We start from the raw sequence: 25,510 nt of genomic DNA, 5'->3' as shown, positions 1-25,510 counted from the left end.
TCACGTGACTTATCATCATAACTCAAATACCAATGGGGTCCAATCATGTGTCGCCATATTTAATTTGGGGCTCTGAATATGTGAGTTAATGCATGTTTTGATCTGATTTGCAAATTAACTACTTAAGTTTGTTCTATTCGTCATACAACGTTATTATATCACTTCAGAAGACTTGGATTTAACCATGGATTACTCTTCCAATACTTTTTTGAGGTGTACAATATTTGGACCCCATTGACTTTCATTGTATCTACGTAAACATCTGAGAGATTCTTCAAAACTTTGTGCAGAAGAAAGAAAGTCATACACATTTGGCACAACATGACAGAATCTACATTTCTGAGTGAACAATTCCTTTAAGTGCACGATTTGAAATATGAGGCACTACTAAATCACACACCAATCCAAGTAAACAAACATATGATACATCTCAGTATGATCTGAAAGCGCGCTTGAGGAGGACAATAACCGGAATTACATCTTCTGAATCAATGGACATTATGTCCTGTAGTATCAGTTACATTTGACATCTCTTGAGCATCACAGAGGGTTTGATAGACACGCTCTGAGAGCTCTGACATGAGATACTCTGAGATACACAAACATGCTCATATACAGAGCCAGTGCATAATTTAAAGGCCGACACTGAAAACAAAACCAGAACCCAACAGTTGTGCTGTCCTTTCCGTGAATAAAACACTACTGACTGTGCACACAAATATCTATCTATCTATCTATCTATCTATCTATCTATCTATCTATCTATCTGTCTATCTATCTATCTGTCTATCTATCTATCTATCTATCTGTCTATCTATCTATCTGTCTATCTATCTATCTGTCTATCTATCTATCTATCTATCTATCTATCATGTGTAATTAACTGACAAAGTTCCTGTAAATTGGGTTTTCTCAATGTAGCACTGAAATAATTCAGCACATCACACAAATGTTATTGTGTTTGTCTGGAATTTAAAGATTGGGCTTAATTTGGCACAAACAAGGTTAGTAAGTGATTTTATCACACTAACACACATACTTAGCTAAATACCGTAGCTGTATTTTTAAACCGCAAAATTTAACCGATACCGACAAGCCGATAATTATTTTCATGCTACTGCCAGTGTTAATATTATTTCTTGTACTATTCAATATATTTTTTTTTTCAGTTTGTATTTAAAATGTATTAACTTTTTTATATATATATATATTTGTCATTTTAGTAGTTTTCTATGTATTTCTATTTAGCTTTGATTTATTTTTATTTCAGTTTTACTTTTAGTATACTTCAACTTCAACTTATTTGAAGTTATTTGTCAAGTTTTACATAATTTATTTACTTTATTTCAGCTTTATTGTGTTTAGAGAAAATGATTTTGAATAGTTTTCATTAGCAATATCTAACAATTGGTTATATGTCATGAATGGCCAATACTAAATCTGCCTATGAATAATGGATATTCATTTTTAGTTTAGTTAACATAAATTTAAATATAACCAATATCAATTATCAAATAACCAATATTGCTGCCCATCATACTTCCTTTATAATTAGTTACTAAACAAAAAAAAGTTTTAATAAACTAAGCAGCAAACTGAAATTATTCCACAGACTTTAACTTTTTAACTCAGAACATTTCTTAAGTCGCCAGATATTACTTTTGGAGTAAATTAGGTCCAAAATATCATTAGATTCCAGTTGTAAGTGTCAAGCGCATAAAATATACCATGTTAAAGCCAAAAAAGCTGATGAGTGTCAGCCTATGCCATTCACAAATGCATAGTAATGCACATACATTAGTGACGTATAGTGACACATGTGCAATCAGCAGAAGATACTCACAGTCGTTCTGTGTTCTTTGGCATATTTCGTGGCACGTTTTTGAATGCAAGTCCATGGCAGTCCACAGTGGTTCCTGTGCAGGAGCAGTGAGGAGGACATGCTCCAGACTGACCCGCCAGGAGAAGGGCGCTCAACAAACCCCAAATCCACAAACCACAGCTGGGAAGCATCAGTTCAGCGTTCAGACAGCCAGTCCTGACCGGCATCTCCAAACCAAAACCTCTACTGCAGCTGCAAATGCCCAAACATAAACTACAGGACAGGTATCGCTTCTTAAAACACTCAAAATGTGAAAAACAAAGAGTAAAAGTAAAGCTAACAGACCGTGGATCCCTCAGGAATAACAGCACTTGTTATTTTCTCCTCTCCAGGCTGTTTTTTGTCTGGGCTTTGTGCGGTGCTTGTCTTTCTACAGTGGTTCCCTTTCTCTCTCTCTCTTTCTTTCTTTCCTCTAGGGTAGAGCTCTGGAAAAAAAAAAGACAGACTTGTACAATCTCCCACACGCGTCCTCCCTCATTCACATATAGGAATCATCCATCAAAGATCTACAAATCACTGCTTCTGACTCCTCCCAGTCAATATTACACCCTCCAACGGTTTCTAACGGTCACACACACACACACAGAGTCCAGCAGATGCCCACGGTCCTGCTCTCTCTCTCCTCTGGGTAATTACGCTCTCTGGCTGGGGTCTGGAGGAGGACAAGGGAGGAAGAGGAGGCTGTAGAAACACAATAATTGAGCATTCATGTGCACACAAGTATGACTTTGCAGAACTATATGTTTAGGGAAAAATTATAGAATGTCTTATTTACAAAAACATTGACAGTAGGCATTTATTTAATAATATTAAAATAATATTTTATAAAATATTTTTTGTAAACAGAAAGTCTGCACTAAGCACATACTGTAAGCTCTTAGCAAATACCCTGGTTTAATCGTTTATTTGGTGTAACATGGACATTTCTCAGTTCATGCCATAGGCAAATTACCCAATCAAACCATGGAACATGAACGTAAACTAGGCTATGCCTGCAGAAAAAAAATTAAATAAGGAAAAATTAAAGTATATTAAATAGTGATTATATATTGACCAATTTTATGTTTTTAAAGGGGACCTATTATGCCCCTTTTTACAAGATGTAAAATAAGTCTCTGATGTCCCCAGAGCGTATATGTGAAGTTTTAGCTCAATATACCCCACAGATACATTTTTATACCTTGTTAAAATTGCCACTTTTAGGGTGTGAGCAAAAACACGCTGTTTTGAGTGTGTTGCTTTAAATGCAAATGAGCTGTTGCTCCCGGAGAAGAGGGCGGAGCTTCAAGAGCTCCAGCTTCACATTAGCAGTGCTAGCCTTTGCAAATAATCATTCCACTATTAATACAAGCCTGTTATCTTTACAGAAAACTACTGTTTCAAAGTCAGTCATCTGATTATACTGTGCATAATACATTTGTGTTTATGAATTACACCGACGGGGAGCACAGCGGGATAAAAACAACAACAGCTGGTCTCATGCTATCATAAACTTTATAAGTCCCACTTCTGATTATGAGCTCGACAACTTCAAGCGATCGACTCACATTGCTTTCATACACAACTTTTAACTACTACATTCATATTCACGATCATTCTGGTAGCACTTGAAGGCAACATCAGTGAAAACAGACAGAGACAATGATAGCTTTAGCAATAAGCCTTTGGTGACAAGAAGCTCTTTCAGAAAGTCAGTTTGGAATACAAACGCGCGATACTTTGTCTGGAGCTGACGTTCGTGCACGAACGTTGGTATTAATTTCTAAACATCTAGGAGATGTTTCCGGGATATTTCCTTCGAAAATGAAATTTAACCACAGTGTCCTCGGCTCAGATGAGGGGAGATTATGGAGACTCCTATGTTCATTAGTGCATCCCAAAACACAACACTTATAAAGCCTCTTTGGTGCTGACAGTATATATATCTCCAGTAATGGACCGCAGCTTCTCACTCAGGGCTGTGTTTATGCTAATAGGGCAGAGAGCATCACTAATGGTCAGGACTTTATCCCCTCGGTGACGTGAACAGAGGGAGAATCTGAAACAGCTCGTTCTGAGAGACTGGTCATGATTTATTGATATTATACTAAAATGAGTTGGTGGATTTTTAACATTATAGACTGGTTGTTTTCACACTGCGGCCACACAACTGTGTTCAAACACCTTATAAACGTGATTTTTGCATAATAGTTCCCCTTTAAACTAATCAAATAAATTAAGAAGTTGATAAATTATACAAATTGTCTATATATATACACATCTATACATGTGTGTGTATAATTTATATTTAAATGAAAATGTACAATATAAATATAATTATACATATATATACACATATCTGTATGTGTGTGCGTATATATATATATATATATATATATATATATATATATATATATATATATATATATACACACACACATATGTGTGTGTGTGTTTATTATATGTTTCGTTAAAGCAATATACATTTTTTAATATTTACTATATGTTACTTCTATTTCTTCTACTTCTACTTCTACAATCACATTGACTCTATTGCGAAAAAGGCCCAGCAGAGGCTGTATTTCCTCCGCCAGCTAAGGAAGTTCAACCTGCCTCAGGAGCTGCTGAAACAGTTCTACTCTGCAATCATCGAGTCTGTCCTATGTTCTTCTATAACTGTTTGGTTTGGTTCAGCTACCAAAACAGACATCAGAAGACTACAACGGACAGTTAGGACTGCTGAGAGGATTATCGGTGCCCCTCTGCCCAGCCTCCAAGAACTTTACACCTCCAGAGTGAGGAAAAGGGCTAAGAAAGTCACTCTGGACCCCTCACACCCAGCTCACTCTCTCTTTGTACTGTTGCCCTCTGGCCGGCGCTACAGATCACTGAGCACCAGAACAGCCAGACACAAGAACAGTTTTTTCCCCCAGGCCGTATCCCACCTGAACAACACATAACACACCCCGGTACTGTACATCTGTAAATAACCCATCAAACCTTCATCTGTACATAGGACACATGCACATTCACAGTTCTGTCTATGGTCATGTCTCTTTTCTGTATATTTTTATTACTATTGTTATTCTTAATTATTGTATATTCTCTTCATTAGTGTTCTTTATCACCTTAATTATATGTTGTCTGCACTATGTTTGTACTTTCTGTACTGGAAGCTCATAACACCAAGACAAATTCCTTGTGTGTGCAAACACACTTGGCAATAAAGCTCTTTCTGATTCTGATTCTATATGACCCTGGACCACAAAACCAGTCACAAGGGTACATTTTAGATATATACACTATAAACAATAATCTTTCCATTGATGTATGGTTTGTTAGGATCAGACAATAAAGAAAAATGTGAAAATCTGGAATCTGAGGGTGCAAAAAAATCTAAATATTGAGAAAATCATCTTTCAAGTTGTTCAAATAAAGTTCATAGCAATGTATATTACTAATCAAAAATGAAGTTTTGATATATTTATGGTAGGAAATTTACAAAATATCTTCATGGAACATGATCTTTACTTAATATCTTAATGATTTTTGGCATAAAAGAGAAATGTATAATTTTGAGCCATACAATGTATTTTTGGATATTGCTGCAAATATTCCTGTGCTACTCATGACTGCTTTTGTGCTGCAGGGTCACACACACACAGCAACATAAACATCTATATAACAGAGAATGATCTTTTAAACTACACTTTTATCAGCATTTCTAAGAAGCTTAGTATCTTATTTCATGGTTTGATAAAAATATAAATCAACATTTGATTCATAAAGTTACGCTGCTAGTTCATTTAATAGTACTAGACTGGCCATGTTTACTAGTTAATCATGCTGTCCCTTTACCAAACTTTGAATATAAACCCACCTAATTAACATTAATGAGTTAAGTCTTCGACATAAACATTTCCCATATTTGTCCTAAGTCAAATAACCGATAGTGAGCAGAGTTAAAACGATTAAAATAGTCCCGATACTTCATCACAAACTGGAAGGCTGCCAGAGCGATAACCCTATTTGTAGCCCAAGTCTACAAATAGAGCGAATCTCTGCCAATGGACATCTTTAAATGATTTAAAGTAGATTTGTGATTATTACATCAGCGAAATGCTTCGCATCGTGACAAGCTTCCCGTCAGCAGAAGTCAATGCGCGGAAGGATATTAGCTGTGCGGCAGCGCCCTCTAGTGCACATCCGCGCAAACTGACCGTCAACACAAGACCAACAGGTAAAAGATTTCATTAATAATTCACAGAAGCGCTCGGTGTAGTAGAGCAGATCAATACAAATACAAATGTTTCACACATCAAATACAAAAATGTGTTTGTTTTTAAAAAAAACTCCAGTTTTAATTGCTGTAACATAGGAAAATATAAAGCTGCTTCATTTGAAAACAAACTCAATGATTTCCCCAATTTGTTACATCACATCTTTTCCAACAGATAACAACATCCCCATCTCAGTACCATCTGTACACACACACACAGTTACATAAAACATCCCAATTAAAGCTAATTACACGTTTGCAGATAGCACCCATAGCTAAACTTCAAATTCAGTTCTTCTTCTTACGTTAAACTATCCAGCAATAGCTGATTATTGTGAAAATGTATTTGAATTTGTGAACTGTTAATGCCATTTTACACTTGAAAGCATGCTTATTTACTGGTGTGAAAGACGTTTTCTTTAGTCTTTTCAGTTAACCACCCCCCCATTTTTACCTTTTCATTCTTAAAATATAGATTTAGAAAGGATACATTTGAGTTAATGCATTAAAATGGGAGAAAAAAAATGAAAAAGCAATTCATCAGTCGAGGGAATGTGCATTTGGAGAGTGCTTGTGACCAAACACATCTGAAAGAGCTATATATATATGAAGACAATGAAAGGAAGTGCCTTCACAGCACTCTCCAGGAACATGAAAAACACACACTCTGCTTTCAGGAATAAGACCGGAGACGTTCGGGATCAAAGCCAAACCAGCATTAACAGCAATTCCTTTCACAACATCCTTTAATACCCACTCGAGTTCACACAAACACTTACATCCCGACCTCTGCACCTTCATCCATCTCACCTGTAACATACGAAAACCTTCGAAACACCTCGCCAAGACCCTTGACACGCACCCAGAACCCTTAAAAATAACACCTAACAGCATTTAATACAAAAACACGGCTGCTTTGTGCACGTCTCAGTATGAAAACAAAATTATCGTACACTGAAATAAAATTTTATACAAAAATACAGGAACCTGTTTGACTTAGTGGTTAAATTACATGGAAGCTTTAGTCAGCTGATGGTTTGGGCCAGAAAAGCGACCAAGTTTTGAAAAAATAAAAATAAATCACATTTGTCTTGTCACAAAATACCATATTTTGAACGTCCATAGTGTTAAGACAATATCTATATATATATATATATTGTATATATGTAAACAAACGCGAGTTTATATTCTCACAGATCTCTAAACCACAGTAATACACTTTTAGGAGTAAATGTTGTCTATCGTTCCCTTAAAATCTGCCCAGTTGTCAGCACATGCATCCACACACACAAATATATTTACACATATATACACCGGCGATATGAATGAGCGGAGCGAGTCAATCTTACCGTGGGTCAGTCTAAAAGGCCCAGTGTAACTGACAAGTGGTTTACCTATTAAACCTGATGTAACCGTTTAAAACCATACAGAGAATTAAAAAATTATATTAAAAAATAATTCACATTATGTTAAAACAATACAGGATATAAAGAAATAAATAAAAAAAATAAAAAAACTCCATTTCCTCTGGTCGTCTAGAGTGAAGTCTTCTATTCGGGCAGAATTCACAATATGGACAAAGACGGGCCACGCTGGAAAATAAGCAGAGATTTATGCTGCATTTAAGAAAACTGCATTTAAGAAGACATTCAAATGTTATTTAAAACCAATTCATACTTTTGAAATAAAAACAAAAAACAAGTAAACATTAAACACACTTTCAAAACAAATAAAACTAAACATAATAAAACCAAAACAAAAACACAAAATGAAATAAAAAAAAAGAAAAAAACAAAAACATTTAAACTAAACGTAAAACACATACACAAAGAAAACATAAGAAAGAAATCCAAACAAAAACAGCACACAAAAAGAAAACAAATCAACTAAAAATAAAAAGCACACAATGAAAAGCAAAAAAAAATCATTTCTACAAAACAAAAAAAACAGATAGAATACAATAGAAAACAAATACAAAATAAATCAATCAATCAACAAATGCAAAAAAAAAAAAAAAACAAAGCAAAAAAACCTATGAAATCAAAACAAAAACACCACACTTTGCAAAGCAAAACAAGTTAAGACCAAGTAAAATACAAAACAACAAAGCAAAGGAAATGAAAAGAACACAACTAAGACGAAAGCCAATGAAAACTGATGCCATGCACTCTGTGTGTTGGTTGTGATGTTAAACTGCTGCTGACCTGATGTTGCTCAGCTCGCCGGAACACAGCTGATGTTCTCCTTCCCCGGAGGAGACACGTGCCGCCCCCTCCTGTCTGCGCCGGGCTGACTCCCCAAAACCTTCTTCTGCAGGCAAACACAGTAACACTCACTACACACAGCACCCAACAAACACACAACGTTCCCATATGGTTATTTTTGGGAACCAAATAAGACCTACGTTCCCTGTAGGTTCTTTTTTTTAATAACCTAAAGAGAACCTTCCCTGCAGCTTATTATTAGGGTTAATTTTATAACCTAGAGCACCTCAAACTGGGGGTATGTGAGATGATGGAGGGGGCATGCCAACAAAATGCTGAGCTTTAGCCCAACTTAAAGTAACATTAGAACCGAGCATGTATTTCTGACAAGCAAAATGCCGCTTTTAGTATAAAAACAGGAAAATGGGAATGCTGCAAACACTCGTTTATTGATCTCTTTATTCAATAATTACTTATAATTCACATACATTCAAGAGTAAATATTGTGACTTCAGAGAGATTTGACACGTCTAACTGAAGAGAACATGACATTAACTGAGAAGTTTTTGTTTACGGACCAAAAGACAGAACATCATCCGTAAATTCAGTGGTAAGAAGCGAATGTAATGTTATCCTAGATAAAGTCAAATAAAAGTTATTCCTTTTTAATGTCTGTAAAAATAAAATTCACATTTTTAAAACCAGATATTTTAAGTCACTGTTATTTGGTGCTTAAGAAATGTAATATCTGGGTTATTATATGGTCCATGGTAGTTATAATAAAGAAATCTTACATATTAACGGATTATTCAATCTCATTTAATGTTCCTTTTGATGGTTAAATGTGCTCTGATTATCCTTGATTAAAGATAGTTTAAAGCAAGATATGGTTTGTAGCACTGATTACTGAGGTCCATATCCGTCCGTCTTCCATGCTGCTTATACTCTACGCTGGACGATTACTGACCTACAGCAGCCGTGTCGGAGTAAAGAGCTTAGGAGAACCTTCTAGGAACCTTCAGAGACCTTTCTGGGAACCTTCTAGGAACGTAAACAGAACCTTCCCTTCAGGTTGGGTTAGAACCTACACAGAACGATCCATTTACGTTAAGAAAACTTTCCTGGCTAACCAAAAGGGAACGTTCTTGGGAACTAATTAACTTGGCATCATTTTTGCATTATCGACAGACTATTTTGCTATTTGATACTGTAAAGCTACTTTGACAAACTGTATTGTTAAAAGCACTACATAAACAAGGTGACTTGACTTGGGACATTCTGGGAACCAAAAATTGTTAGCTGGGTGAACTGCTACAGTGTGTTTTCACAGTAAAGCTGTTTATATCTGCTGATGACTGAAGTAAAGGACACACAGCTGCACTTGGAGAGACGCCATCATCACCTTTAATAACTTCTGTGAAAGGTGAGAGTCATGGATGTGGTTTAATTAGAGCAGAGATAGAGAGATCTGACCTTGATGAGTCCGCCGAAGGAGCGCGAGCGCGCGTGTTTTTTACTGGTGGGAGTCGTGTTCTCGCTCACAGGAGTGCCAGGACTCGACTGCTTGCCGAGCTGAAACCAGCAACAACCACACAATAATTACTGAAAAAATCACATACGAGAATAACAATTAAAGTACCACACTTTATACATTTTTTTTAATTAATCACAAAATAGATATAGCAAAAACGCACACTAATTTTTAAAAAGAGATCTGCTGCCTTCAGTATCATATTAATTTATTAATAATGCGTATTGCAATAGTCTCAACAGCAGGTTATGACTAAATGCCTCTAACTATAGCTACAATAGCATGTAGTGCATTACTGTAGAGTTAATAATAATACTAATTATATATATATATATATATATATATATATATATATATATATATATATATATATATATATATATATATATATATATATATATATATACACACAAAATGCAGGGGTCTGTTGTAAATACTTATAGTATATCAATAAAAAAAACAATGTAATTATTGTAAAAATGTATGGTAACATAACAAAAAGCCAACTAAAGGGGTCTGTTGTCATTTGTATAAATAATAATAATAATATTAACAACAACAAACACAATTTATTTTGTTGGGTTAAAAAAATTATTATTGTAAAAATGTAATATAAGTTAATATAATAATACTTAATCGCAGGAGTGTCATTAATAGTAAGAAGAGGAAGCATTTTTTTCAATAATGACAATTATAGGGAAAATTAAAGCTAACAATTTTTTTTTAATAATATTAATATATAATATATAAAATAATGATGATAGAAATAATAACAATCAAAATATTTTTATTTTATTTAAATTAAACTATTGGTGAAAATGTAGAAAAACACCGTCAATGGTCTGCTGCTATTAATAATAATAACAGTTATAATAAGAATGACTGGTGAAATGGGACGCAGTGTGCTCTCTCACCTGTCGGATGAGTTTCTTCTTCTTGGCAGAGTTCGGCATGTGATCGGTGACGTGTCGATAGAGCTCTCTGAGCGCCTCTTCTGTGCGACTGTCCGAGTCTAAGCTCCTCTTACACGCCGAAGCGAACGGAGAACCGTCGACCGACAGCAGCTCCAGATCATCCTGACAGCAGACACAAGAGTATTAGCTCAAGAACAGCTCAATCAATGAAGAATGAGCACCAACGCCACAAACCTTGGAGTGAATCACTTTGGTGTTTGCGAACTGAAGTCTGGCATGTTCCCTCAGATACGCCGGCGCCTTCGCAGAAGAACAAACAGATCTGACTTGTGTTGTTACATATATTCATCTCAGAACAAAATACAAGATGTGTTTATGTACATACAGGTGCTGCTTATAAAATAGTTTCATGTTGGTCGAAGACAGTTGATTTTATCTTAGCAGGACACGCTCTCTGCTGTCTGAAGAATGCATTGCATTATAATCATCTGTTCAATTTAAAATAAATAAAACAGTCTTGCATCTGATTTAAATGCAGACGGGTCTTTCCTGATAACTTTCCCCAATCTTTATTTTACAAGCTTACTGCATGCAGAAGATGACCCAGCTGACCTCATCAGAAAAAACTCAACACTATCATCTAGTGGACTGGAAAGAAATCGATTTTATTATTCTACCAAACAGTATAATAAAAGATCCATACTTGGCGTCTACAGTATTAACGCGGAAAATAGCGCAATACTATGCTGTATCGATTTTTGCCCCCACCCCTAATATAAATATATATATATATATATATATATATATATATATATATATATATATATATATATATATATATATATATATATATATATATATATATATATATATATATATACACATAAAACCTAAATTAAAATGAAAACTGAAAATATAGAAATGAAGGCTAATTCAAAATATTAATAAATACTATAAAAGCATATATATATATAGCTAAAAGAAGACAGTGCCATGTTACTATGAAGTTATTTTCCGTCCCATCAGTTATGTGAAAATAAAAAAATCTGCATTTGTGGGTGAGGTGAGGTGGGGAAAATACCCGAAAGATCTTCTGGGAGTGTTTGATGAGAAACGCCATGCTGCTGTTCAGTTTCTTCAGGTTCTCCTGAAGGTCACTGGCATTCATCTGGAGATAGCAGCACATCACACATGACATTACAACTAACACCATAACAAACATGATTCTCATTACTGGAAATTTACCTAAATTAGCTTTTATTTCAGCTAGTTAAATGTTAGTTCAGCAACATTTTGTATTATCATTTAGCTTTAAGGATGCACCGAATGTTCGTCAACAGAAATTATTCGGCCGAAAATAGCAAAAAAAGCAATTTTTTTAGCACAGGATATGTGAAAAGACCGAATAAATTGTACCGAACAATGTCTTCGATGGGAAGAGGAAGAGGTGGTTGTTGCTGGTTGTCACAGAGCTGCCCTCTGTTCCCTCTGCCTAGCCCCTCTTGGTATTAAGACATGAACACATACTTGGGTTTTAAAAATTCTTCATTTACCTTGATGTGTCAGCGAGGTGGAGAGATGGATTATACACACACACATATTTACACACCTGCAACTAGATAGTGGTGTTCAGACTGGCCATCTGAACACTAAAATTGTTGGACATTTAAGTTTTTCTTACAAAGTGTTTGCTACAACCTGGATCAGCATTTATAGTGGTGGCCATCTTGAACTGAGTAAAAGACCCGAAAGGACTTTTGCTAGCCTTTTTATACTTTTGCTGTGTGGCATCATGGGGAGTGGGAGATGCCAAGTATGAGTGGAAAGGGGTGGAAACTGTTTTATGAGTTCTTGCATTTGACTTTCTATGATTATTGCTGAATTGAAGTTATGGTATATTATGCTATTGATATTGGTGTATTGAAGGAAATGGTGTTATTCGATTTTTAATCCTTTTTATGTGATATTCATATTATTAGTCATGTGATATTAGTCTCTTGTACCTGTGTACAGTGAGTGCAGTAGCTTTTGAGGAGTACTCTTATTGAATTATTGTAAGAATTATTGTTGGTTTGTTTGATTTTGTACTTTGAAGTTGTTGTTTTTTTGTTACCTGTGAGCAGTCTGCTCTTTACTGGCTTGGGAAAAAACGAAAGAAAAAGAAAAAGCTGGCATTTTGAAGAACTTAAGACGGTGCCCCTAGTTGCAAGTTGACACTGTATGATGATTGAAATCATGAAATGGCCTTAAACAATTAATAAATAAACTGCAGAACGTTATGTTTTATAATACACGCATGCTCACGGCACCAGAGTTCAAAGTCCAAAGCGCGACGAAAATCTGCTCGGTAACATTTTTATGAATTTTTAAAATAATATAAAAGACGATAATAATAATTACAACAGCTCTATTAATACATTTATTATAACACACATAGTGTTCAAATTGGGATCTGTAATATATTCTAATGTTTTAAAATAAGTCCATAAATACATAACTGATTCAAGAAGGGGGTCTCAAATTACCAAAAAAAAATATTTTACCAAATTATTCATTTTAAATTAAATTGAGCTTTGTTGGCATAGTGTCTGCTTGGATATTAAAAAAGTTCTGTGTTAAGTAAATATTTGTAATTTTGTAATTAATTTTTAGTTTGAAAAGCTATAGACAAGACAGTAAAAAGCCCATTTTGGCAAAATGCATGGGAAAAAAAACGTTTGATATTCGGCCCAGTGTTTCATTTTGTTCGGCTTCGGCCAAGAATTTTCATTGCGGTGCATCTCTATTTAGCTTAACTTGATTTAAATAACAAACTGAAATAAAAAGCAAAAAAAAAAAAAAAAAAAAAAGACGAAAATGCACAGAATTCCTAAAACTTTAACTAAAATTTCAATGAAAACCGAAAATCTAAAAACAAAGCCTATTAGTAAAAACAATACTATTACCTGAAAGACACAAAAGCAACAGGTCTAATAATGTAAAAAGAAAGAAATAAGACATGACAGGCGTACGTTCTTGGGCCAGATGACGTGCGGGGCGAACATGAGCGCGAGGTTGTGCGCAGACATCTTGTTCTTGTCCTGCTGTTTGGCGGTGTGGTACAGCAGGTCCAGCAGCAGCTTGAGCAGGGTACGGTTGGCCGTGGGCAGCAGCATCAGCAGCAGCTGCAGCGCCTCGATCTGACGCTCCTTATCCGGCAGACTCGTCTTGTTGCCTTGATCGTCAAATAGGCTCAGCTCTGCGCAGACAGACAGTAATTACGAGCGATCATGACGGTCAGTGTTCATTTCTGTCAACGACATTTTTTCACCAACGAAAATGAGACCATAAAACAAACTCTCGACGAAAGTCGATTGACATTTTCCTCAACGAATAAAAATGAGTCTAATCTGCTGCGTAGAAGGTTAGATGCATACATTTATATTAACTACATTTACTTACATTAACTATATCATAGCCTATTGATGCATCAGGTGGGACATAAGCTAACATGCACTTGCTGCATGTCTCACAAAACATTCAAAATTGTCAATATGTGGGAGTAAGAGAAGAGTAGACATGGATAAATTTGACGATGCAAAAGAGACACCAAAGCATTGTGAACGTAAACAGTTGGGAGAATTTCTGACGCGTGTCAGTACATTGCATCTGTGCATTCAGTTTTAAAGGGACAGCAGCCTAATTTAGTCGCTATTGTCTGTAGCATCGATGTTAATCAAGTATTAAAAGAAAGACAGAAAATCACTCGAGTATCTCAACTGAACGACATGTGAGACACACCCGAGTTTTACTAACAGCTTGCACCAGCGCAAACCGACTTTTGGCATTAAAATAGCACTGTCAGGATTTACTAAAGACACGCAGTGAAGAATTAGCGCTGAAAAGGCGTGGACACAGTTCATTTTGCACCTGACCTTATTGAATATGCATTTGTAGGAGTTTCCCTTTCAGACGCAAAATTTATGGGAGGAGAGAATTCAGATGAATCACGCAAAGAGATTTTCCAACGTTTACGCTCGTCAAATTACTGGCATTTGCGCCTTTTTTTTTACGCCCCGCAATACCAGCGCTATCAAAACTTCTTGCAACCCTTCATTTTTTGGCCTCCAGTTCTTTTCAACGTACTGTGGCTTCTTTATTTGTGACTACGCTAATTTGCGCTGCGCTTGGTATATTGCGTTGGTCGATATGTAAATGAGATGTTGCGTCTGTGTTCTTTAATTTGCACATTGTTAGTAAATCACACGCAGAAATTTCCACGCTCATCGGCGCTGTTTTGGAATTGCGCTCTCGTGCTAATTTGCCCTGTTTAGTAAAACTGGCCCTTAATATCAAACCTATACAATGAGTTTGGTAATTTTAGAGAAATGCTTAATAAATGCATTACACTGTAACTAAACCCATTAGATTTTAGCCGACTAAATCTACTGTAGATTAATATTGAACTAGACTAAAACAAATCAGGGGACTAAAATATGACTAAAACTAAATGGTGTTTTAGGCCAAAATCTAAATTTGGTGTCAAAATGATGACTGGTGAGGGGAGGGACTGATCTGCCAGACCTGTGATCTTCAGGTGAGCGTGCAGGTGCCGCTGGGTCAGCAGGGGCTCGGGCAGCTCCCCCAGGAAGCTCTTGAGGAGCGTGGCAACATCGTTGGGATGGAAGTCACCGGAGGAGAAGTCGATGTCGGCGCCGCTGTTGAGCTGCTCTCTCAGCATCTGCTGTCTCAGGCTGTTCCCAGGAACCCGAAACAGACCCTCCACATCCAGATCTGCACCACAACAACCAGCTCTTTACTTTGTTATCATCTCAACAAAGGCTAAATATAGTTGAATTTTACAGTGGATGTTACAAAAGGCACTGTCACATTCGGTTTGACAACATTTTGCCAGCAAAATCCAGTCATTTCAATGGAAAATTTAGGAAATTAGATTTTTCGAATAATATTTATCACAATAATGTCAACAACATACTTGCTTACTGAAAATGAACAGAGGTTTAAATGATGTGTTTTGTTGTTGTTTGACACTCGACCATGATGGAGAGCGGTGTTTGTTTTAGTTGGGCTCTTGACCCTTGACTTTTTAACATTAACTTTTCTTTGGCTGCTGTAACAATGTGTTTTTAAACACATTTGTTGTGGCAAAAAAGAGCCAGGGCAAAATATGTAGTGTTGTTGATTATGTTTTGCTAATGACATAATCATCATTAAACACCAGGCTCACTGATTTGAGTCTCTTCTCTTACCAAGTCAATGTTACGATGTTATAACTCACTTTTGCTGAGGTACACGATGAGTTGATATATCTGGGCTATTCCTTCCTCCGTGAGAGGCATGCCGAACACAACAACTTTGTCTGGAAAACAAAAGACATAAACCAGTTTACAATTAAACATTTTCAATAATAATAATAGTGTGTTTAATGCAGAATTTCTTTAACAAATGTGATAAGTTTGATGCCATTACATTTAGCTTTCTAAAGACTAGATTTCATTGACAGCCTTAGAATCAGAATCAGAAAGAGCTTTATTGACAAGTGTGTTTGCACACACAAGGAATTTGTCTTGGTGTTATGAGCTCCCAGTACAGAAAGTACAAACATAGTGCAGACAACATATAATTAAGGTGATAAAGAACACTAATGAAGAGAATATACAATAATTAAGAATAACAATAGTAATAAAGAATAAAAATATACAGAAAAGAGACATGACCATAGACAGAACTGTGAATGTGCATGTGTCCTATGTACAGATGAAGGTTTGATGAGTTATTTACAGATGTACAGTACCGGGGTGTGTTATGTGTTGTTCAGGTGGGATACGGCCTGGGGGAAAAAACTGTTCTTGTGTCTGGCTGTTCTGGTGCTCAGTGATCTGTAGCGCCGGCCAGAGGGCAACAGTACAAAGAGAGAGTGAGCTGGGTGTGAGGGGTCCAGAGTGACTTTCTTAGCCCTTTTCCTCACTCTGGAGGTGTAAAGTTCTTGGAGGCTGGGCAGAGGGGCACCGATAATTCTCTCAGCAGTCCTAACTGTCCGTTGTAGTCTTCTGATGTCTGTTTTGGTAGCTGAACCAAACCAAACAGTTATAGAAGAACATAGGACAGACTCGATGATTGCAGAGTAGAACTGTTTCAGCAGCTCCTGAGGCAGGTTGAACTTCCTTAGCTGGCGGAGGAAATACAGCCTCTGCTGGGCCTTTTTCGCAATAGAGTCAATGTGATTGTCCCACTTCAGGTCCTGAGAGATGGTGGTGCCCAGGAATCTGAATGACTCTACTGAAGTCACAGTGCTGTTCATGATGGTGAGTGGGGGGAGTGCAGGGGGGTTTCTCCTGAAGTCCACTATCATCTCCACAGTTTTGAGCGTGTTCAGCTCCAGGTTGTTAAGACTGCACCAGACAGCCAGCTGCTCAACTTCCTGTCTGTAAGCAGACTCGTCACAGTCCTTGATGAGGCCTATGACTGTAGTGTCGTCCGCAAACTTCAGGAGCTTGACAGAGGGGTCCTTTGATGTGCAGTCATTCGTGTAGAGAAAGAAGAGCAGTGGGGAGAGAACGCAACCCTGAGGGGCGCCAGTGCTGATGGTGAGAGTCCTGGATGTGAGTTTGCCCAGCCTCACTAGCTGCTGCCTGTCTGTCAGGAAGCTGGTGATCCACTGACAGATGGAGGAGGGCACAGAGAGCTGTCTCAGTTTGTCTGAGAGAAGGTCAGGTATGATGGTATTGAAGGCCAAGCTGAAGTTTAGTTTATAACAAAAACATTTTTCATATATATTTGCAAATAATACATTTGAATTCACTGTCAGTTTAATCTAATTTGAGTTCATTACAATTACAGAAGGATTTAGTTACAATTACAGAAGGATTTAGTGGAATACATTTTAAAAAAACAATGAAATTATTTAATACACCATAAAATATTGCAATAAATACATTTTGTAAAATGTATCTTGAAATATGTCTTGAAAATTATATATAACTTGAAGTAAAACATTGTTTTTTATTTGAAGGTACACTACTGTTCAAAAGTTTGAAGTGAGCAAAGTTTTTTAATGTTTTTAAAGGATGTCCCTTCTGCTCACAAGAGCTACATTCATTTTTCTTTTTAAATACAGTAAAAATTGTGATATATTATTACAATTTAAAATAGCTGTTTAATATGTGAGTATATGTTAAAATGTAATTTATTCCTGTGATCCAAGCTGAATTTAATTACAACCGAATTCATTCTATATCAGTGCCCTCATTTCATTGGGAACCAAATACTGTAAGTCACACAAAGAAACCAATGAGGTCCTGACTTCAGTTTTCACCCAATACTGTTGACTGTGAAGAGCCGGCCAGTCGAACCCTACGGCAGGAAACTAACTTGAATAGCAATCGGTTAACTTCAGAGAACTTCCCAAAACAGACAACGTAATTCTCACAATGAAGGTTATTCAATAGTTTTTGTCAATAGCGTCTGCAATCTGAATCACCGGTGCCTCCACAAGAAGCTCAAAGGCATATCGACAACAGACCGGTTGTAAATTAGTAGGAAGCATGAGGAAGAATTAATGCCCACTGCAGGTTGAAACAGCAACAGAATACATATAGTCAATGGAAAATGACTAGAATTTCCAAAAACCAGTTCTGACCTTTGCGCTTGAGGAAGTTGAACGAGCGGAAGAAGCCTCCGGCCACAGTGCCGTTGGGCGTCTTGGGCTCTTCGTCTAGTAACTGTGAGAATTCGGCCCCCGGGAGGTCGATGAGCCGCGTGATGTTACTCAGCACCAGCTCGGTGAAGGCCTCGGGCCGCTCGTGACGCAGCTTCTCCACGAAGAAGTCAGGGTTGAAGATGATGGGCAGCCGGCCGTCACCACTGCCGCCCATTTCTGACTCCTGACTGATCACAACATTGCACACCGTGCCCCTACAAACACAGATATCATTTGGTTTTATTGTTGATCTACCCATCAAATTGTTCAACAAAAACAGTAAACATGTCATTTAAACACACCACGACTTAAATACATCTCTGATCTATGAGGAGAACTTTCATTTTTTTGAATAAAAATGTATTTTTATATTTTTTATATAAAGTAAAAATGTCAGAGCGACACAACTGTACTTTCATCACACTAAAGAAAAATTATTAAAATAATTAAATTCTTGAAAAAAAACAAAACTGATTCCCTTTTTATTAATGTCTCTGATTAATATAACTTGTCATGTGGTGAAACCATCATGCAAAACCAAATCAGGAAATGTGGATCAAGGGCAATAAATCTAAATCTAAATATCCAATAATTTAAATAAACTAAGCCAAGGTTAGTTCAGGTTTAAAACGTTATGCGGTGCGACTCAAAAAACATAATTATTCATTAATAGGCTAATTCAAGATATTTGTGAAAAAAAAACTTTTCAAACAAAATAAGTTTTTTTCTTTTTACTTGATGGTTACACCACATGACGTCAAACTGAAACATTAAATTTTACATTTATGTAAATTGGTATACATTTCTTATACCATATACGTGTGCGTTTAAAACTTTTCCTTTTCTTTTGAGGGCCATAAACTGTAAATTTATGCGTTTATTCTAATTTTATCCAGCAAAGACAGTTATGGAAGCCTTGAATGAAACAATCCAATTACATACTAGATTATATAAAATAAATATTTGCATATTTTTGCATGCTCATTTAAAATATTCAGCTGTCAACTTAATAAAAAAATAGACATCTCCCAGATAATATTTTAATAAGTTGCTTTGTTTTCAGTGCAATTCTACAAGGATTTGGCAGAAAAGGTTAAATCAATAAATCTATAATGAAATTATTTATGGAACACTTAAATCAAAGTAAATAAATAGCATGCATAAATAAATCATATAAAAAAATGGTATACTAGATCTAGTATACTACATTTCTAATAACCTGGCATGTGTGTTTAAAACTGATTTTAAACACTTTTAAAGGCCAACAACTGTAAATGGACATATAAATTGTAATTTTATCCAACAAAGACACCTTGAATGAAGAAAAGTGTAAACTGCTGTAAAATTTTAAGTGTGCTTAAAACTGCCTAAAAATTTAAGTGCGCTTAAAACTGCCTAAAAATTTTAAGTGTGCTTAAAACTGCTGTAAAAATTAAGTGTGCTTAAAACTGCTTCTGAGCAAGTACGGAACAGAAATGATTATGAATTATAATGTATATTGAGAAAACATGACAAAATTAAAGTATTACCATGGTGAAACGCATTGAAAACATGCAAGATTAAGAATCTTTCTGAATACAACTGTCACTTGGTTTCACTCTTATTCTGATGGCACTGAAGTAAGTATATTGATCATGTTCTGAAAGATTTTACATGGTTTTTCTCCGGTTCTCTCAAGAATACCGAGTATTACTATAGTACTGCGTGTTTATGCCCAGTTACCCCCATGTTTCTACCTCACTGCATCCATCCAACAACGTCTTTGCGGTTATTCAAAAGTGTAAATATTTGACTGTATTTTCAGACTATACGTGTTTGACTAACATTTTTGTAAATACATATTCGTTACCTTCTGTCTCGTTTATTTACATCGGTGTCTTTCTCCTCCGCCATCTTTCATCTCCCGTTTGAATCCGCCGCTGCTAAATCATGATTGGACCATGAAGGGAAAGTGGGAGGGGCTATGGAGCCAGACGAGTCCTGATTGGTCTATTCAAATGTTTCAGAGATACACAGATCTAGGAACAGCCCTGAGGTAAAAGACGTCTAGGTTGATTATATATATATATATATATATATATATATATATATATATAAAGCGACTCTTTAAATGTGTAATATTAATTTACATTTAGATATTAGTATTTCTTTTTGTTCCATTGTTGCTAAAGTGTTAACACTGAATGTTGTCTACATTTAGGAAATAACCATAATGGCCAAATAAATATTAATCTAGCTCATTATGCTTTGATCAACGTGAATTTACTACTTTATATTACACATAAACCTGTCTATAAAAGGATTCAAAGTCTACAGACTGAATTAAAGTCAGGTGTGAAGTATTTTGCTTTTTTGAACATTTATAGAAAGGCAATCAACACTTTTGTGCATAGCAATCATGAATTTATTTGTTAAATTAATAATAAACAAAAACAATAAATAAAATAAAATCGAAAAGTTTGACCAAGCAATCTTAGTAAACACATGGAATATGCATTATCTACTCAAAATGTTATGGTAGACTACATATATATATATATATAACTACTGTTTTAAATATGCTGTTTTAAAAGTAGTCAAATGCAATGTTTGTTTGTCAGAATATACTACATGAACTGAAATCAATAAAAAGAAAAGGATAAATACTGGTGGTGGTTGAGGAGAGACCCCCCACATGATTGTAAAGCGCTTTGGGTGTACAGCAATACACAATAAGGCGCTATATAAATGCATCATTCATTCATTCATTCATTCAAATAAATATACATGTATTTATTAGGGAGAAAGTAAAACATCATTAGTGCGAATCTACCAAAAACTATTCCACTTTTGCATAATTCGTTACATCAGATTCAGCCAAGTCCATAATCTTTCCCATCAGTGATATTGATTGTAAATTGTTGTGCATATGCATATATTTCAAAGTAGTGTTACAACATAACCTAAATAAATTATATCAATGTTTGTAGGATTTTCACACATTCCTTTCTGTGAGAAACATAATAGTGATATAAGGTGTTAGTGCACTTAAAAATATACAATTGACAAACAAATAAAAAAAAAACTGAAACAATCTCATTTTTAAGAGCCTTTTTTTTTAAATTGGCTTTAAATATCTCTTCACACTATATTAAACAAAACAATGCAAAGACAGTGGCATACAACAGCTGATCTTCAAAGACATCATTTCATCCTCAGGGTGTGAAATAACATGGCATGCTCACTTTGCACCTTTTCAGGTGTTCACTGTCAGTCGTTTCTTTTTGGTGCAAGATGGAGGAAGTCATCAGGCAGACGCCACAACAGATCAAACACTGTTGCTGTTCTGAAAAACTTTCCAAAGATCGTCATGCAGAGCTAAATTACGTGATCCAACATCTGCATGGACTCCATGATAGCCTCATCCTGAACAAATATAGTTGGTAAAAACAACAACAACAAAGAACATATTAAAGGAATAGTTAATACAAAAATGGAAATATGCTTAACATTAACTCATGGAGATGAGTTTGTTTCTTCATCAGATTTGGAGAAATGTAGCATTACATGCTCTGCAGTGAATGGGTGCCGTCAGAAAACAGCTGATAAAAACATCACAGGGTTTGTTTAAAGCATGTTTTTGGACTGTTTTTGCTTGTAAACAGTTCTTGATCTGTGCATATTTCTCTCCTGATTCTGACAGTATGACTTTTCATTGGAGGAAACTTTATAATGGAAAATGGACTTGTATTTTGGCGACAGTTTGAAGTTAAAAACTTAGTGATGGATTTGTTTCTTACAAACGCACAGATTTTCTCTTCTCCAGATGTTAACTGATGGACTGGACTGGTGTGGATTATTGTGATGTTTTTATCAGCTGTTTGGACTCTCATTCTGACGGCACCCATTCACTGCAGAGCATCCATTGCTGATGCAATGCTACATTTCTCTAAATCTGATGAAGAAACAAACTCATCTACATCTTGGATGGCCTGAGGGTACATTTTTAGCAATTCTTTCATTTTTGGTTAACTATTCCTTACATATCATTGCATTAATTAGCATGAATTAATTTTACTTATGTTTGGAGTGTTAATTTTGGACCCTGGCTACACCTTAGTTGTGTATTTATAATGAGTAATCACATTCACATTCAAAAAACAAAAGTTTTTTCTTTAAAACCAAAAGCATAAAAAATATAGGAATCAGTATCAGTAATTAGTTTTTGTGTCGTCTTACGTTTTGACACGACTCCAGGAACTCCTCCATTGTGACGACTCCATCATTGTTGCGATCCATTTTCTGTGTGCAAACAGATAAACAATCAAGAAATGAAAAATCTGAGACCGAGTATTATGCCAGAAGCATGGCAAGCGTTTAGTTTTTTTTGCTTTACAAGGCTGCATTTAGCTGATCAAAAATACAATAAAAACAGTAATATTATGAAATATTTTTACGATTTAAAATAACTCTTTTCCATTTGAATATATTGTAAAATGCAATTTATTCCAGTGATCAAAGCTGTATTTTCAGCATCATTACTCCAGTCTTCAGGGTCACATGATCCTTCAGAAATCATTCTAATATACTGATGAAAGAGACAGAGACAGTAAAAAAAAGACAGCTTTCTTGAAGGTACCTGGAAAAAACTTTCAACATGTTCTCTAGGTGCGCTGTCCTTCATACACGGATGTGTATGCTTCCCCATCATATCATAAATAGACTTCATAATATCATTCATCTCCTAAAACAGACAGAATAATTGAACAAATACAGTAATGGAGTCACATAAATGACCAGAATAAACCTTAAAATACACAGTTTAGTGTTACAATAGTGATACTGTACCTCTTTAGTGATACAGCCATCTTTATTAAGATCATACAAACTAAAGGCCCAGGACAGTCTATCTGTGACGGTACCACGCAAGATGATTGACAGGCCAACCACAAAATCCTGAAGCCAATGAGAAATCAGAAGCCAGTTAGTGCAAAAGACAGTACAATTTTAATATGCAACACGATGACAACAGCGAATCATCTATTGATTTGACTATAAAATCCATTTTTAAATAAAAATAAATATGAAATAATATCATTGCACAAAACATATTTACTTTAAGGTGCACATTTTACATATTAATGTATATTACTATATGCTTTGGTATATTAATTATATTTATCCATATAAAGTATATGAATAAAGAGCAAACTGACCTCAAAATTTACTGCTCCATTTCTGTGTCTGTCAAAAGCCTCGAACAGGAAATGTGCATATGCGCTAGAATCTTCAAACAAATACAAAAAACACCTTTAAATTCCATTCATGAAAAGGTTGGAGCAAATGAACTGATTTAATTAGCGTCATGAATTAATTCACTCACCTCCATGAGGAAAAAAGTGAGAGTAGATTAATTTAAAAGTCTCTTCATTTACTAATCCAGAGGGACATTCCTACGGCACATAAAAATACTCATAAACAAAAGTACAGTATATTGAACAATATTTCAGTATTTAATATATATTAATAACGATGAAATGATTTAAGAAAATAACTGTAAAAGGGACAGAGCCCTTCAATATGTATCCAACACACAAAGAAGAAAACTTCGTAAGCATAACCTAGCCATGTCACGGAAAACCCACCCCGATTTCATGAGAAAATGTCTTTTACGAGAAAACAAATATTTTACTAAATCGCAATTTGGTACAAATTCATACAATGTGATTTGTTGGAAAACTAATTATAGTGTGGACCTAAGCTGGTTGTACAAATATGTAACACGAAAAATAGTTACGCAACTATCATGCGACTGTGTTGGAATTTGGAAAAAGCTCATTTTTGCAAAGAGACATGTCAACAAACCCACAAACCATGAGTAATCTTTCTCAGTTCACATGTGGAGAGACTAACCGATCACAACAGAGGTGCAAGAGGGTCTGGCTGTAAAAGGTTGAGAGATTCAAACTAAAAATAATCAATTAATAGAACAAAATAAAAAAGACTGCAAGTGTCTGAGTGCAAGTCTGCAGCCAGACCCTTCTCAGTGATTTACATTTAGAAGTCTTAAAGGTACAGTAACCCTTTTATGCTTGATTCATTCTAAGTGTAGGCGAGAAGCATAAACACACATTCAAATTGTATATCAATATACAAACTTATTGTCGCGTCCATCAAACCAGTAGGGACTTTATAACGTCATTAACGGAAAAGTTTCTTACGTTTTTGAAACTCCTATAGAGGACTTGTAGCTCTGATTTGGAGAATTTGGTCTGTTCCATCATTTTTTCCAGACTCTCCGGCCTGTAGCACACAGTGGCAAGCTCAAAATCCTCCTCTATACTGTCTATATGATAGATGAAAAGAAACAAATATTATACAGAAAACTGCAAATGCATACTAAATGCATTTTAGAGATATGTCTGATACAGACAAAGAACATGAGGAAAGGAAAGCGACAGACAGTCGGTCACTTGCTTTGCCTGACAGGTGTGGAGTCGACATGACAGCAGGGCAGAAGTTTGAGGAAGCGCTGCTTCATGTTCTTTTTGCTCTGGCCTGAGGGAGGGTTGCCTACAAACACAAAAAACATTGGGAAACTGCTTAGCTTCGCAAAAGTGCTTAGTAAATCATTTAAATTCTATTACAAAGACACAAAACGTTTCGTGGTCTGTCACAGTCAGTTGGCACAGTTTGCTGCTCTGGCTGTGATTCAAAAATGAATCGGATCACTGAATTTGGAGAACTGAATTTCCCCCAATCATAAAATAAAAGAATATGAGCACACACTTTTCTCTGACCCTTTTGACTTTACCGGACATGGCATTTGATATCAGTATGAAAAGCCCATACAGATGGGACAAATTGCCAATGCCACCAAAGGCGCGTTCACGTTAGAGCAATTTCCGTGGGCAAAGTATTAAAGGGCACCTATTATGCCCCTTTTTACAAGATGTAAAATAAGTCTCTGATGTCCCCAGAGCGTATATGTGAAGTTTTAGCTCAATATACCCCACAGATACATTTTTATAGCTTGTTAAAAT

General features: G+C 35.7%; 3 protein-coding genes across 3 annotated transcripts in view; all 3 read right to left on the bottom strand.

Annotated features, from left to right (window-relative positions):
* slit1b (slit homolog 1b) overlaps window positions 1–2,013 on the bottom strand; it is a gene marked incomplete at both ends in the record, with an annotated part of 46,691 nt that extends 44,678 nt beyond the window's left edge. The window contains one exon of the mRNA XM_079413633.1: window positions 1,844–2,013. Coding sequence (XP_079269759.1) covers window positions 1,844–2,013 — 170 coding nt within the window. The remainder of the gene's footprint in view (window positions 1–1,843) is intronic.
* Window positions 2,014–6,205: 4,192 nt separating this feature from the next.
* Window positions 6,206–20,403, bottom strand: arhgap19 (Rho GTPase activating protein 19). The gene is made up of 11 exons (XM_079413001.1): window positions 20,338–20,403; window positions 18,429–18,703; window positions 16,068–16,148; window positions 15,353–15,562; window positions 13,801–14,027; window positions 11,871–11,957; window positions 11,024–11,089; window positions 10,790–10,951; window positions 9,818–9,916; window positions 8,345–8,450; window positions 6,206–7,732 (listed from the first exon to the last, which is right to left on the bottom strand). Exons 1-10 carry the CDS (start codon window positions 20,379–20,381, stop codon window positions 8,355–8,357), a joined length of 1,347 nt encoding a protein of 448 aa, XP_079269127.1. The 5' UTR covers window positions 20,382–20,403; the 3' UTR covers window positions 6,206–7,732; window positions 8,345–8,354.
* A 1,442-nt stretch (window positions 20,404–21,845) lies between these two features.
* The window catches only part of LOC306867519 (A-type potassium channel modulatory protein KCNIP2-like), a gene marked incomplete at both ends in the record, with an annotated part of 9,157 nt that continues 5,492 nt past the window's right edge, over window positions 21,846–25,510 (bottom strand). Inside the window, 8 exons of the mRNA XM_079413196.1 lie at window positions 21,846–21,893; window positions 22,707–22,769; window positions 23,107–23,211; window positions 23,316–23,423; window positions 23,684–23,754; window positions 23,851–23,920; window positions 24,689–24,813; window positions 24,945–25,040. Of these exons, the coding sequence (XP_079269322.1) occupies window positions 21,846–21,893; window positions 22,707–22,769; window positions 23,107–23,211; window positions 23,316–23,423; window positions 23,684–23,754; window positions 23,851–23,920; window positions 24,689–24,813; window positions 24,945–25,040 (686 nt within the window). The remainder of the gene's footprint in view (window positions 21,894–22,706; window positions 22,770–23,106; window positions 23,212–23,315; window positions 23,424–23,683; window positions 23,755–23,850; window positions 23,921–24,688; window positions 24,814–24,944; window positions 25,041–25,510) is intronic.

The sequence above is a fragment of the Barbus barbus genome, assembly GCF_936440315.1.
Source record: "Barbus barbus genome assembly, chromosome: 49".
NCBI lineage: Eukaryota > Metazoa > Chordata > Actinopteri > Cypriniformes > Cyprinidae > Barbus > Barbus barbus.
The sequence above is the reverse complement of the archived record's forward strand: the minus strand, read 5'-3'. Positions and strand labels throughout refer to the sequence as shown.

Bases quoted from the DNA above. Each gene is read 5' to 3' on its own strand.
- arhgap19 (XM_079413001.1), bottom strand. From the start codon at position 20,381: ATGGCGGAGGAGAAAGACACCGATGTAAATAAACGAGACAGAAG. The intron at 11,090-11,870 runs GTATTTTCCCCA...TCTTCTGCGAAG, and splicing joins ACTCCCAGAAGATCTTTCGG to GCGCCGGCGTATCTGAGGGA. The intron at 9,917-10,789 runs GTGAGAGAGCAC...TGCTGGTTTCAG, and splicing joins AGAAGAAACTCATCCGACAG to CTCGGCAAGCAGTCGAGTCC.